The sequence below is a fragment of the Podarcis raffonei genome, chromosome 3 (assembly GCF_027172205.1).
Source record: "Podarcis raffonei isolate rPodRaf1 chromosome 3, rPodRaf1.pri, whole genome shotgun sequence".
Lineage (NCBI taxonomy): Eukaryota > Metazoa > Chordata > Lepidosauria > Squamata > Lacertidae > Podarcis > Podarcis raffonei.
Window position 1 is genome coordinate 45,369,705 of NC_070604.1, and position 14,953 is coordinate 45,384,657.

The 14,953-nt window shown below is 42.4% G+C and overlaps 1 protein-coding gene across 2 annotated transcripts; it reads right to left on the reverse strand.

The window, feature by feature from the left end:
* Nucleotides 1-129: 129 nt before the first annotated feature.
* Nucleotides 130-12,991, reverse strand: UBE2J1 (ubiquitin conjugating enzyme E2 J1). Of its 2 annotated transcripts, XM_053381480.1 has the most exons (8): nucleotides 12,663-12,985; nucleotides 6,024-6,097; nucleotides 5,646-5,777; nucleotides 4,657-4,741; nucleotides 4,029-4,134; nucleotides 3,324-3,453; nucleotides 2,761-2,895; nucleotides 130-1,135 (listed from the first exon to the last, which is right to left on the reverse strand). In XM_053381480.1, the coding sequence occupies exons 1-8, from the start codon at nucleotides 12,691-12,693 to the stop codon at nucleotides 872-874; spliced, it is 957 nt and encodes a 318-aa protein (XP_053237455.1). In that variant the 5' UTR covers nucleotides 12,694-12,985; the 3' UTR covers nucleotides 130-871. The 2 variants fall into 2 exon arrangements, with proteins under 2 accessions (XP_053237455.1, XP_053237456.1); XM_053381481.1 differs by lacking the exon at nucleotides 5,646-5,777 and having other exon boundaries at nucleotides 12,663-12,991.
* Nucleotides 12,992-14,953: the final 1,962 nt, after the last annotated feature.

Sequence of the window (14,953 nt, forward strand, 5' to 3'; positions counted from 1 at the left end):
TTAAAATATCTTGTTTTTGCTTATGGGTTTTGAAAATGCTTTAATGAGTTTTTCATTAAATGATGGGCCCATAAAACAATCAGCTCAATGCATTATATATATTTCTGGAATAAGTCACAGTCAATAAGCTCTGGGTAAATATTACATATTTATAACTATTTCCAGGATCTTCAAATTTAAAAAAGCAAAATATACACAATTGAATATTAGAAAATGACATTCAAACCTCACAAAAGATTATCCTAACTTCTGGAAAATTAAAACTAAAAAGAAAAGCAAACAACGTTCTGGCCCCTCTTTTTCACAGAGGATAAAAACCCTACAATTTAAGGGAACCCCCCCCCCCGAATTTGTTGTGTAGGAAATAAATGTACTTACAAAATATCAACAACTTCCCCTCCTTGCTCAGTTTTGTAATATTTACTATGCAAGTATACCTGCACTTCAATTTAAGAAGTTCTTTCTCAGGCAATTTTTTATAGACACTCTTGAAAATAATAATTATTTATGTTGCCACATAGCATTAAACCACAATTTTATGTGTCTATCAGTTAAAATTACCCACCAAAGCTCACAAGTGACGCATTCAGCCCTCTCACTCCTTAAATATCCTGCTAATGCAGATATATATCCTGTACATCATCTCTCAGGTTATATGCTCAGTTTGTATTAATCATTAATAGTCCATGTTCACACCAATATCAAGGTGTGCTTTTCTTGCAGATATTAATGTACCTCATGATACATTAAATTCAGACATAAAGTGAGTAAATACAAAAAGTAATTTCATGTAAACAATCCTCATGACATATCCAACATAGAACATTTTAATAAAGAATTCAAGTCACAGTTTTTTTTAAATGACCAAAACTCATAATTCAAATATATACTCATTGGCTAGATATATACGCCTAAATATAAGAGCTGCCAGTGCTAAAACAAGGAGGAGAATCAGCGCATTTGAGCCCATGTGGTTTGTGTTGACCCTTGGCTGCTGAACCTGATTGAAGTTGGTTGAAGTCGGCACCCTTCTCTGCTGTGCACGCCGCTGGCGAGGGCTCATAGAAGTATTATTTGACGCAGGCTGGTTATGTTGTTCTTGACTTGAGGTGGCTGAGTTGGTCTGATTTTCAGACTAAAAAAATAAAGATTCTGGCTTTAATAGAATAGAATGGAATGGAACACAGAATGGAATGGAAACAAAATGCAGCTTGGCAACTTCACTGAGGCTGCCCAGTGAGCTTCATGGGTGAAAGGGGATTTGAACCCTGATCACCCAGTTCCTAGATCAACCCTCTACCCACTACATCACACTGGTTCAGGGTTGTGCATGAACTGGAATGTCGTGCTAAACCAAGAGTGGCTAGCCTGTTGTACCCATAATCTCTTGACCACTGAACATGCTGGCTGATGGGAGTTGGAGTCCAACATGATCATCCCTGTGCTGAACCATGACATAGTGTGAAGTGTGGAAGTTTGTTTTATGTGTGTCACTCATTCCGATGACCCAACAAATGGAATAAAACTAGTGAGCTGCTAGATGAAAACAAAGTCATCTAAAGTGAGGTTAATCAAACTATTACTGACTTTCCCCCCTTCTCAGCACAAAATACAATTAATATTACTGGTGAGTGAAATGGATATGCTTAAGAAGACAAACCATATACTCAAGAACTATGAAACTTGCAGGGGGGCAGGAATCAAATCACAAACTTTGTAAGAATCTGACAGAGGGGAAATTGTTGGGGAAATCTGCATAATATTAGCATGCCTGTATTTCTAAATAGCTGGAAAATACTCATCACCAAGCAACAGATGGTCTGACGCGATTTGACAGGATTTTAAAAAACCAATCTGCAGCTCCATCAACCTTTAAAACACACACACACCACACACACACACAAGCTTAACTGGGATTTGTCTACAATTTGTCGGTGAATTTAGATTGCATCCACAGCAGTCATAGAAGCAGCTGCCCTGTCACAATACCAGGCCTCAGTTACTTCCAAAGTGGATGGGTTATATAAGCACTCTTCTTGGCTATATTAATATGTCATAATTAAGCAAACAATTATTTAAAATGGTCAGAATTAATACTGCCCTTTATGTAGTCAAATTTACTTGAGAGATTATAAACAAAAAGGAACATGATAAGCATATTTAATAGAATAAAAGCTGCAAATCACTAAAGAGCAGGGCCTCTATTTGCTTTGGTTTATATAAGTCTCTCAGGCGTACGGATAAAACAAGTGTGGCTCTGGGGGCAAGTCCATATCACTGCTGCAAATAAATTACCTTCTGTACAAGGACCATTTAGATTCGAAAAGGCAGGATATTCTCTCTCTCTCTCTCTCTCTCTCTCTCTCTATATATATATATATATATCTCCTTAGCTTACAAAGATGTTTAAATTGGATTTTGATAGAAAAGTTAAAATAATATAGTAAGCAAGGTCAGAACTAAATTAACTGATGAAAAGGATTTTCTATGGGCCAACAGCTGAAAAGCCACACACAGTAAAAGCCTACTTATGTCTATCAAGATATAAACCTCATTGAATTTAAAGGAACTTACTCTCAGGTAAATCTGCACTGACAAAAGGCAACAGATGAGTAAAGGAAGGTGACAGGACTTCAGCAATAGTAGTTTTACTGGAATGCTAATAAGCTTTTAAAAATGCTCTAAAGTGACAGCCTATCAATATTATTTGGATTTTCCAAGTCTTTGCCTTCATTTTTCTCAGATTTATGAAACACCTACCACTTCATTGGGGGTGGTGTCCTGGAATGCTGGAGTTGTACTTTCTTGTTGGTGTTCAGGTGAACTGGGCAAGTGGTTAAATCCTGATAAGTCTGCAGGTTCAGCAACTGATTTCCTAGTTGAGTTAACTTCAGCCTTAAAAGGACAAAACAGCACAAATGGTACATCAGTTAAAAATTCTAATCAGGCATGTTATAGAATGCATCTTCTCTAGCATTATTTATTCAACTGTAATTAAACAAGTGCACACACATTATGTGCAATGTTATTTCCAGGGCAAGTGTCTTCTCAATTTATGCCTGAAATTCTGGACCTCAGCTGCGGTGCTTACATCATTTGGTTGCCAAAGCACAGTACAACCAATAATTCTGAAACCCACAGAAGAAACTGTGAAGCCATAAATACAGCAGCATGGCCAACGCACCACATAATCAAGCAACTACTGCTGCCTCCATTCTTTCCAAGTGAACTATGACCTGGCTAGCTGCACCAACCAACCTAGTCTAGGTATTGTCCTATTCAAATTAACTGGGGGACGGACGGACAGCAAATAGTTAAACAACCTTGAAACTAATTTGCCTGGCAAGTTCCTTAGCCTCTTTGTCAGCTTGGCTTGAAGCACTTCCAGATGTTAATGGCAAGAGGGCTTCCTTCATAAGTGATCCACATCCTTCACAATAGAAATCCTGAGACCTGGAAAGTAACAAAAGTTTATACACTAATTTAATTAAACCACCAAGAGTGATCAAAATATCCAGCATTCTTAATGAATCTACACATGTATGAAATTATAACGTCCGCCATAGATCTACCAGCACAATTGCTATTAATTTTGCCATCTATTAGCTCCACCGTGCCTTCTTGACAATAACGTATTTGTGGTAAGTAAACAAAACACAAGTGACTAAATGTTTTCCTCTTAAGTATTTATTTAATAAAGAACATGCAAAAATAAGAATAGCTGACACCTGATCCTTTGCATGTTTATTCAGAGGCAAATCCAGATGTTCAGTGTAAGCATTCATAGGATTGTCCTCTAAGCTAAGAACAGAGTGCACAAAATAAATGAAGGTGACCATCCTGAGCAAAGTGGGACAAACTTCTGAGTAAATATGCTTATGAATGCAATGTCACATACTGAGCATTATACACTGAGCAAATAATATGATTTACCTAGCCAACTGAAGAGGAACATAGGAATAACATTCAGGAATAAGATTCAACATAATAAAAAAAAATTAGTCACAAAAACAAAAACAAACCCTTACTTCTTAGCAAGTGCTCTTCTTTCCTCAGGGGTATAGTCTAGAGACCCTATGGCTCCCTCCCCTTTCGTTGGCATAAATCCAATAATAGCAAGCAATGCAGTTCTTACTGTGATCAAAAAAGAAGAGGGGTGCAGGTTAAGTACTAAATAGGGGAGGGGGAGAAAACTACTTAATGTACAAATTTATAACAGGTAATTAAAAAAAAATAAGCCCAAGGTAATGCAAAATATATTAAATCCTGCCCCCAATATCCAACACATGCCTGAAGAGAAGCAGGAATGTCACATAACATTTAAAAGGAAAGATCTGCTGTTGAATGTAGCACAATGATCTTACAGTGGTACCTCGGTTTACGAACTTAATCCGTTCCAGAAGTCCTTTCTTAAACCGAAACCATTCTTAAACCGAGGCGTGCTTTCCCTAATGTAGCCTCCCACTGCTACCTTCCACCATACAGATTCTGTTCTTAGACCAAGGTGAAAGTTCACAAACCAGGGCACTACTTCTGGTTTTGCGGAGCTTGTAAACCAAATCGTTCATAAACATGTAAACAGGACTGTTCTTAAACCGAGGTAACACTGTACTTGTGTATTGAGGCCCTTTACTGCCAACAATAGCTTTTACTTACTGCTCCATGATGGTTGCCATGTTTCAGGATGATGCCCTGAGATGCTTAAGCAAATTTTCTTTCCCACTTCAAACCTGCCATTAGCCTTAAATGGGCACATAAGAAAGATAAAGAAAAATAATACTATGTAAATCAAACCATTTTCATAAGTCAAGATTCAACTAGCTTGAAGAGAGAACAGTATCTTTGGAATACCGTACAATTGTATAGTCAATAGTCTGTAATTGAATGTTACTGAAAAGAAACTTGATGTCTCAGCTCTAGCAGAATTGGTTTAGTCGTGCTCAAAGAACAGAGTATTCTCAAAGATTGATGAAACTAACTGCAGTCACATAGGCTGCTCTAAGTCACATCAAAATGCTCCTCCAGATTAATTTATTGACCAGAATCAAGGCAATCCAGTCCTAGCCTACAGTTATTAATCATAGCAACTAAACACAATTAGGCACACATCCACCCCACCTCACACAAGGAGGGAAATCATTTTTCTTGTTTTGACGTATGTAGCATTCTTGGTACATGCAATAAAAAACAGCTTCAAATATTAAGTTATACAGTAAACTGAACAAAAAACAGTAGTGATGTTTTGAAGACTAGTGGACATAAATCTTTTTTTTTTAATGTAACTATTAAAACTCTCAAAACAAACAGGAGAAAAATCCTGAATGGTACTGAGGATATTCTACTGTTGCCTAGCCTTCTCCAAATCACTTAAAACATTCCATTTCTCAAAACACCCTGAACAAAATGCCTCACAGACTTCAGAACAGAACACAATTCATTTTTCTTGGGACCTTTCTAATGCTCCCTGCATAAAGTCTAGAAGTGAAGTTCCAGTTAGCCTAATTGGATACAAAGAGAAAGGCCAAAAAACCAGGGGTCTATATTTGCTTACACCTTTTAAAAAATATTGTTTAAGGTGACCAAATTTCTGATGTAGATCTAACCAAGTGCTTATGCTGTTATGAATGACTGAGAAACATTCTTACCGTTAAGAGAATAATACTTGGTGGTTTCATAGGATACTCTGGTGGTAGTACTATTCTTCCATGATAAACTCCACCATCAAAATCTGAATCTGGAGGACCTCTGACAGTGAAATGCCACTCAAAAAGATTGTCCTACAAGCAACCAAATATACAGAAATACACTGAATATAATAGCAACAGGAGGACATGATGGGGGAGAAAAGAGGCAATGATCTGGGAGCCCTCACATATTCATGCTAGGTCATGGTTTGGGCTTAGTTTTATAGTCAAACCAGCTCAATGTGCTTTTCACAATAACTGCAAATACAATGAAAGAGAGACTGGTCAAGGTAAGCATTGCTGTTGTGAATTTATTTATCCGAATGGCCACATGCTAACCTCTAAGGGCTGTGCATGATAATGGTCTGTTGGATCCTTCAGTTCTGCAGCTTCTTTCATTAAACGTTTTACAGCTGAAAGAAAAGGAAAAGAAAAAAAACACAGTAAGTGATTTCAGTAGCAAAAACTTATAGCCGACAGGCCTAGGCGATATATCTATATATGGCTCAGGACCGGTATTAGGGGCAGAGGAACTCAGGAGAGGTGGTGCTTTCACCAGTGATATACCACTGAGTGAAACCAACATCATGGTCTGCCCTCATACTGTTGCAGATGGAGAAACAAGCTGCATCGCCAAGACACAATACACCTTGTTCTTCCCTCTGCTTCAACAAGCCCCATGTCTATCCGGCTTGAGCACGCTGGTGGGACATGGGGCTTGCTCAGCTGGGGAGAGAGATGGCTCAAAGAAGCACTCCTGCCCCCCAGCTGAGCCTCACCAGTCCCCCTTGCCTGTCTCCAGGCAGTGGCAGAAACTGCCTCCGCTGCCTCGGGACCGGGGGCGGGGGGGAGAGGCACGAACGGGCTGCTTCTTTCTCCCCAAGGGAGAGGCAGCCCACCCGTGCCTCTCGCTCATCCCAAGGTGGAGGAGGATACTGCCTCAGCTGCTTTGGGATGGCTGGGGTGGAAAAGGGAACAGCAAAACAAGACATGAAGTTTTAATGTAGCAAGAAATTATAGAATATATCAATTAAAAGGCAGTAAGACAGAATAGGTGTTTTGAAGTCCAGTCACCCATCTGAAAAAGGAGAAAAACTGAAGAAATGTGAAGGTTTGTTATTTCAGTAAATATATTTGTATGTATCTCAAAGGAAGATTTTTTTTTTAAGGAGAAAGGTGCTTCCAAGTACATTTGTAAAATCAAAGTAGGTTACATAGCCAGTACAAAGTGACAGAAAACAAAGCAATTGTCCGGGATCTATAAAGCCATGTGCTTAAAGAGGATCTATGCATAAAGGGATTGTTGATATCTCCTTTAGTCTGAGTTCAAATGTTATGCCAAACGGCTGACCTTCAGCAGCAGCTTTTCACAGAAAGGGGTGGGAATGAGGGGCTGCAATAAGAGGCCTGAAAAAAAATCTGATGGAAGCGTAGAACACCAAACTAAGTTGTATGGATCTTAACCATAATTATCCATCAGATTTATCTTGATTCTAATTTAATGCCCCTGTTTCAAACACATATTCATGTAGACATGCGCCACTGATTTAGTATGCAATTCACCAGACCCAGTTACTACTAAAATAAGTGTATATAATAACATTTCTAATATAATAATTTTTGAAATGGCAAGGGCAGGAGGCAGGTTTTGCAAGGGCAAAAGAAGTTGCAAGGCAAGGACAAGAGCTTCTGAGCAATACTGATGAACCGTTTTGCTTTTCACGATTTATGTAAGTTGGACTGCTAACATCAGAACGTCACTTCACCTCAGAGGGGAGGCTGCCACCTACTGGATTAAAAACATTCCCACCTTCATTTTATAGATTACAAAATGTGAAATTTAACAGGCCACCTAAAATTATACATTAAACAAATATAAAGACTCAGGCACAATCCTTTGAAAACAAATTTTGGTCATTATTATATTTACTGGAGCACTTTTATATCCAACCATTGGCAAGCATTTGATTAGAAGGACCCTATCAGGATGGATAGCAATTTTAGCTGCACCTTAGATCCCTAGACACTGGTGGCACTGTGGTCTAAACCACTGAGCCTTGGGCTTGCCGTTCAAAAGGTCGGCAGCTCGAATCCCCGCGGTGCGGTGAGCTCCCGTTGCTCGGTCCCAGCTCCTGCCAATTTAGCAGTTCAAAATCACACCAAAAAGTGCAAGTAGATTAATAGGTACCGCTCCAGCGGGAAGGTAAACAGTGTTTCCGTGCACTGCTCTGGTTCGCCAGAAGCGGCTTAGTCATGCTGGCCACATGACCCTGAAAAACTGTATGCGGAGCGGACAAACACCAGCCCCCTCGGCCTGTAAAGCGAGATGAGCTCCACAACCCCAGAGTTGTTCGCAACTGGACTTAACTGTCAGGGGTCCCTTTACCTTTAGACCCCTCTAGCAGATGACATGCCCACAATGCCAAAACAGTCTCATGATTTTAAAAATACGCAGTAAAGAATACTTTTATTATTCTTGTGGAGAAAAAAAAATATTAAGCAAGCATTGGGCCATTTACCTATCAGACTGTTTAATGCAGTGTATATGTATAAACAGAGACAAATTTCTTATTATTTTATTTATTAAACACAAGGACATATGTTTTTCTTTGCTTCTCATCTCTGACTCTGAAGGGATTAGTGAGTCAAGATTTAAGTGCAGTTTTGTATTTCCAAAGTGGCTGCCATCATTTATTGCTTCTTTGTCCCAGCAGGCTTCAGTGTAACCTAATATAGTTCTAATCTAATTAAGTCTGCAATATCTTCCTTTATCACCATCTTAAGCCTGAAACAAAGTATAGTATACACATTTCTATAAATCTGCAAAATAATCCTGAAATACATTTATTCAATAGTGACTTTGACTAATACTCTTATGACTTGCAGGCATGAAATTTATATTCAGCTTTAAAAAAAGTATGTCTACTCTTTGTCTCTATTCTTGCATCTCCCTTGAAATGTTACATTCTTTCATTCTTCTGTCCTACCTTGACTGAGTTGAGTATACAGGGGAAGAGAACAATTCCAATTAATTGCCGGGGGCAAGGAAGATATTTGCACTGAGCTATCCTTTAAAAAGGGACGCGGGTGGCGCTGTGGGTAAAAGCCTCAGTGCCTAGGGCTTGCCGATCGAAAGGTCGGCGGTTCGAATCCCTGCGGCGGGGTGCGCTCCCGCTGCTCGGTCCCAGCGCCTGCCAACCTAGCAGTTCAAAAGCACCCCCGGGTGCAAGTAGATAAATAGGGACCGCTTACTGGCGGGAAGGTAAACGGCGTTTCCGTGTGCTGCGCTGGCTCGCCAGATGCAGCTTTGTCACGCTGGCCACGTGACCCGGAAGTGTCTCCGGACAGCGCTGGCCCCTGGCCTCTTAAGTGAGATGGGCGCACAACCCCAGAGTCTGTCAAGACTGGCCCGTACGGGCAGGGGTACCTTTACCTTTACCTTTACCTTATCCTTTAAAAAGTCATCTATATGTATGAAAAGTGATGTGCCTAATCACATCTGAACTGTGAAAGACAAGAATGCAACTTTGCATTCTACTATGTATAGTGTCTACTCTGGAGCTAGTCACAAAGAAATCCTCTGTGCAATTACTCAGAATTGTGTTTAATAATAATGATAACAATAATAATAATTTATTATTTATACCCCACCCATCTGGCTGGGTTTCCCCAGGGCAGCTTCCAACAAAATATTAAAATACAATAGTCTGTTAAACATTAAAAGCTTCCCTAAACAGGGCTGCCTTCAGTGCAGGACTTATTCCTTGGTAACTGTGTAGGGTATATTAAATGCAGAGAACCATGTAGAGGAATGAGCACTGACTGTGAAGGCTGTATTGCAGAAGGGTTCATTTTTTTAAAAAAATTGTACTTAGGTACTTCCAACATTTCTGGCAAGAGGCTGAATGTGACCCACCAGGCCTCTCTGTCCAGTTCTCAGGACTCTCCCCAGGCCACAGTCACCACTGCTCTGCACTCTCCTTGAGAGCTTTCGCATGGCTGGAATGTGTCTGTGAGCTGTGATACTGCCTCATGCCTGGATGAAGGATGAGGAGAATTGCATGAGTAGAAATTTCTGACTGTTTTGTGAATGGAATGCAGCCTACTGTACAAAGTTAAGAATCACATCCCTTGCTTTGCCCACTCTTGCATCTAGCAACACCCACTGTCTTTCGGACACCAGAATGTTGCATCCAATCACGTCTTATTCAGAGTAGACCCACTGAAAGTAATGACCTTAAGTCAGTCAAGGTTCCCTACCTGTGGTATACTAAACATTAAAAACCCACTTCAGATACAAAATGCCACTACATTTTCAGGTATGTCTCAAATGCATTCATTTGTCACCCAGAAAGCATCATGATTTAAGTAAGCTTTGTGGTCCTCCATGCTACCACAAATTGTGGGTGTTCTGAGAACTTTTGAGAACTGTGTGACTGCAGACTTCCTTGCAACATACACTTCATAAAGTACTGGATACACTGAAGGCAGCGAGTGCATAAAGGATATCCAAACAGAGGGTTCATTTGAAACAATATTCTAGGCCTATGGTAGCAGCATATAATCTTTTCTTTCAGTCAGACTAGAAAGAACCTACCACCACCTTGGCTCAAAGGTTCATGTGAAATCTGGCAGCTGCTAAGCTCAGTCTATATCAGCTATTTCCATGCAGGCACAAACAGTCTTAAAAATCACAGTGGGGATTGAGTACAAAAGCTAATCAGATCTGAGCTCAGCACATGCTGAGCAGCAGCTTTTCCTATGAGCCTATGTATGGGAGTATGAGCCTATGGCAGGGAAGCCAAAGACAGCTCATACTAACCAAAGCCTCAGCTACCACAAGCTCAAAAGGCCCACTAGCCAAACTGCATGTGATGATTGGTCACATGTGTTTGCCTTGCAGTTTTTTTCTATAACAAAATACAGTCATAAAGGCTGCAATCTAAGGGAAAGACAAACAAGTGGCTGGATATAGGAGGTTCATCTCTCTTTCCCTTTGGATGGTTTTCTACTCAAAATCTTCCCACTTCCATGTTGGCCAGGTAATATTTAGCAAATCAAAATGCACTACATCTTGTACTAGAAGTACATAAATAAAGTTTCAAAATGGCTACTTTCCAGGTTGCAATTAGTTGTGTCCATTGTGTGGAGCTTCAGTATTCACAATGTATCCATTATGTAATACTCTAGAGCATGAGTCACCATCACTGAACTCATGGGTGCACCTGCAGAAGCCTTTGCCAGTGCCTACAAGGTCCAGGTTCCCCCACCAAATTTTTCTTATTGGGGGGCCTTTATAATTGGGGAAAGAAGAATAAACCCTCCACAAGTATGGACCCCCATGCTAAATCCCCATCCCTGTTGCAATTTCACTTGAAATATATATTCTATTATAGTCAACAGAATGCCTTTTTCAAGTCTAGTCATGACTTGACTGGGCATGATCTTGAAGCTGGGGAGGGACAATTAACTCTTGCCTTGCCAGCTGCACTCTCCAGGAAGATTGCTTCCCCCCAATTAGACTTAGAGGAAGGGGGAGTTAAAACATTTTTTCAAGCCTAATTGCTGTCGGGAGTGGGATGGGGTGGGGAGAGTATGAGTGCACATGTTTCTGTATGGTTGTGGTGCATGTGTGGTGCCCATAACAGTTTCTCAAGTCTGCAAATGTGTCCACAGGCTCAAAAAGGCTGGCAACCACTGCTGGAGTCTGACCAAATTCCACATTATCAACATCAATTGTGACTATAGCGGTTGCCACATACTTAAGTGATCTTGTGATTGTTTCTTCAGGTGTTCATTTACCATGTCTCTGCTCAAACAGCTTTTCATAACACTGCACTGGCAAAATTACACGTGAACTGAGGCTGTGTACACACCTCAGAGAGCTGTCATTCTTAGCAACCTTAATGAACTACAGTTTCTAGGATTTGGGGGGGGGCAGGGAGAGAATGTGCTATAAATGTGTTGTGTATGCAGCTAGAGTTAAACACCTTTCACCTGTAACTAAACAGACTAGCATCTCCTTTGCACAGAGAAGGTTCCTGGTTCAATCCCTAAGATCCCTAGGTAGGGATGGGAGAGGCCCCTGTTTGAAATCTGGCAGAGCAGCTGCCAGTCAGTGTAGATACTGCTGAGCTAGATGGGACCAATGTTCTGACTCAGTAGAAGACAGCTTCCTGTATATGTACCATAAGACAAACAGAGCAACTCAACCTGCATACCAATTTGGTCATGTGAACTGACAGTGTGATGGTGTGGAGTTTTTTTCCTGCCCCATCCCCTGATTTAAAAAATAATAATTTAAGAACAAGCATCCTTCAAGCAAGAAAACACACACACACACACTGCAAGCTTATATGGAGATGAGTGTTAGGTACACGTGTGCCAGAAGAACCGGAAATATGCTTGATCCAAAATAGACGCAGAAGATTCTTATGGAGCCACAAGAGATGAGCTGTGGGTGGGGAGCTCTGGACTGGGGCAGGAATGCCCCCCCCCAACCCTGAGCAACTGAAAGACACAACAACAACAACAACAACAACAACAACCCTCCCTCCACCCCAGTGACGCGAATAACCTCTGTTTTCCAAGCCGTCTCCTCGTCACCTCTTGGGGAATCGAAACTGAAGGAGGCTAGAGAAACGTCTCCCTTGGGCTGAAGCATCGCCGAAGAAGCGCAAGAGCAGCACCCACTGAGGGGCCATAACCATAACAATACATAAAGCAAAATGACTCCCCCCGCCCTCCACTCCTCCTGCCAGGCACTTTGCGGCAGCGGGCAGAGGAGGCCGGGGAGAAAGCCGGTGGCCTTGGCCTAGCCGAGCATCCGAACCAGGGGCTCGCGTGATGGTGGATCCCAACCCCCGCAGTGCCATCTCCCAGGGAAGGCCACGAAAGGACCGTCTTGGACCCCCTCCCTTAAAAAAAAAAAGATGAAAGCCTTCGCAATTCTCCCCCCGCCCCTTCCCCACAACTCACCGGGGCTTTTGAGGTTGTAGCGAGTCTCCATGGCGGCGGCGCCCGCGAAGCCTCTTCCCTCTCCCGCCCTCCTTCGCCCGTCCCTTCCCGGACTTCGCCGGGGCCACGTAAGGCTTGTTCCTTCGGCCGGGCGGAGAATAGCAACGCCGGCGGCGAGGCGAGACCGTGGAAGGGGCGGGAGGCGGAGGAGGAGGCAGCCGCCCGCCCTTCGTTTCTTCGCAGGCTGCCGGGAAACTCCCCCTGACGTGGCGGCGGCGACTCGGAGGAGGACGGAGCCGCCTCCCCTTTCCTTCGCCTTCCCGAAGGGGGCAGCGGCAGGCGGCCCTCAGGATGCCACTCTCGGCTTGCCCCTGCCGCTTCGTTCAGGTCTCCGGCACCTCCCCTAGACCCGCAGCAAAGACCATCACCCCTCCATTTACTGATCCGGAGCAAAGTAATCCGGAGTAATTGCCACAACCCCAGCTACCCGCTCAGCACTCGCTAAGAGGGTTAGCCTTCTCTACACCCATTAGTATATTGGAGAGAGGAGCAGACGCACCCACACACCCCGCACGCACACAACCAAGCCAACTCTGAACAAGTTCGGTCCAAAGTATGTTGGCTCCCGAGACATGAAATCAGATAGGGTGATGATATGCGCTCTCTCTCTCTCTCTCTATATATATATATTAAAAATCCTTATAAATTTGCTTCTCCCAATCCTGCCTGCCCCCCTTGCGACTTGAAATGGAAAGCATTCTTTGTGCATCTTCCTGGTTCTAAGACAAGGCATCTAAAAAGCTGCAATCCCGGTTACCTCGATGAGATCATAGGATTGCACTGCAAAAGTTGTTTTGTTAAATTCAAAACCAAATTATTGTAATTTAATCCAGAAGATGGGTCATAATCACTGCTACTCCCACTACCTAAACTGTCATTAATACTTCATTGTGAGAACACACCTTTTTATTTACCAGTAGACTAGTTTCCGTGCGCTGCTTTGGTTCACCAGAAGTGGCTTAGCCACATGACCCTGAAGCTGTATGCTGGCTCCCTCTGCCAATAAAGCGAGATGAGTGCCGCAACCCCTGAGTCGGTCACGACTGGACCTAATGGTCAGGGGTCCCTTTACCTTTACCTAGACTATAGAGCAATGGGATGCAAGAGCGATGGGATGCAAGAGAGCAGAGAGAGAGGTAATGTCTCACTTTCACATTTGTAGGCCTAAGAAGTGGTTGTGAAGCCACTCTATAATTAGCTGATGCTAGTTATATTCACACAAAACATAGTGGCATTCATGCTCAAGAAGTACTCTTTCAGATGTACAGAACCTTCACTCCAAAAGGAGGAATTGTGTGGTTTCCATTAAGCTTAATCTTGAGCTTTCTAAGAACAGATGGCAAAAAAATTAGTTGGCAGTTCTGCCTCAACAGAGGCAACAAGCTGTGCTTAAGCAATATGAACTTAAATGCCCATTGTGGGGACACGTGAGAGGGAAGGGAAGACAAGCAGTGTTTTATGTAATGCCTTTCATACAGTAACTTGGGCAGGGTAAGTTTTATTAAACAAACCCAAATAATGGTATTTTGGGTAGAGGTAGAAAGAGGGAGTGACTATACTGCCTCATGTACCATCTCCTTTAGAAATGTAAATATAGCTTCAGATGCTTTTTGAAACTTGTATTCATTCAAATGCAACCTGTGAGCCACTTTAGTCATCTCTTGGAATTGGCATCTTATGGAAGCAGAAATACGTGGACCCTCATACATTGTTCCTGTTACCAAGATATACTTGCTAGTCAAAAGATTAGCATGAATAGTTTGAGAAATCATATGCTGTATTTCCATTACTTGAGAACTATGTCCATCACTTCCAACATGCACCCCTTCCTCCCCAAGGTTCTCTCTCAGCAACTTGGTCCTTCCACTAGATAGCTCTGTGGGGCTAGCAGGCAGAGCCCTATTGCCAAATCAAACCACTCCTAATATCCTGGACCTAAATACAGTCATACCTCGGGTTGCGAACGTGATCCGTGCGGGAGGCACGTTCGCAACCCGCAGCGCCGCGTCTGCACATGCACGTGACACGATTCAGCGCTTCTGTGCATGCACAAAGTGCGATTTAGTGCTTCTGTGCATGCACCGAAACCCAGAAATAATCTGTCCTGGTACTTCCGGGTTCGGCACGGTCCATAACCCGAAAACGCAACTCGCAGCATTCACAACCCAAGGTATGACTGTAGTCTTAAGGAATGACAGCAGCAAATACAGTCCTTTCACTGCGGAGAGTTCCATGGTGATTGGGGATTCCTC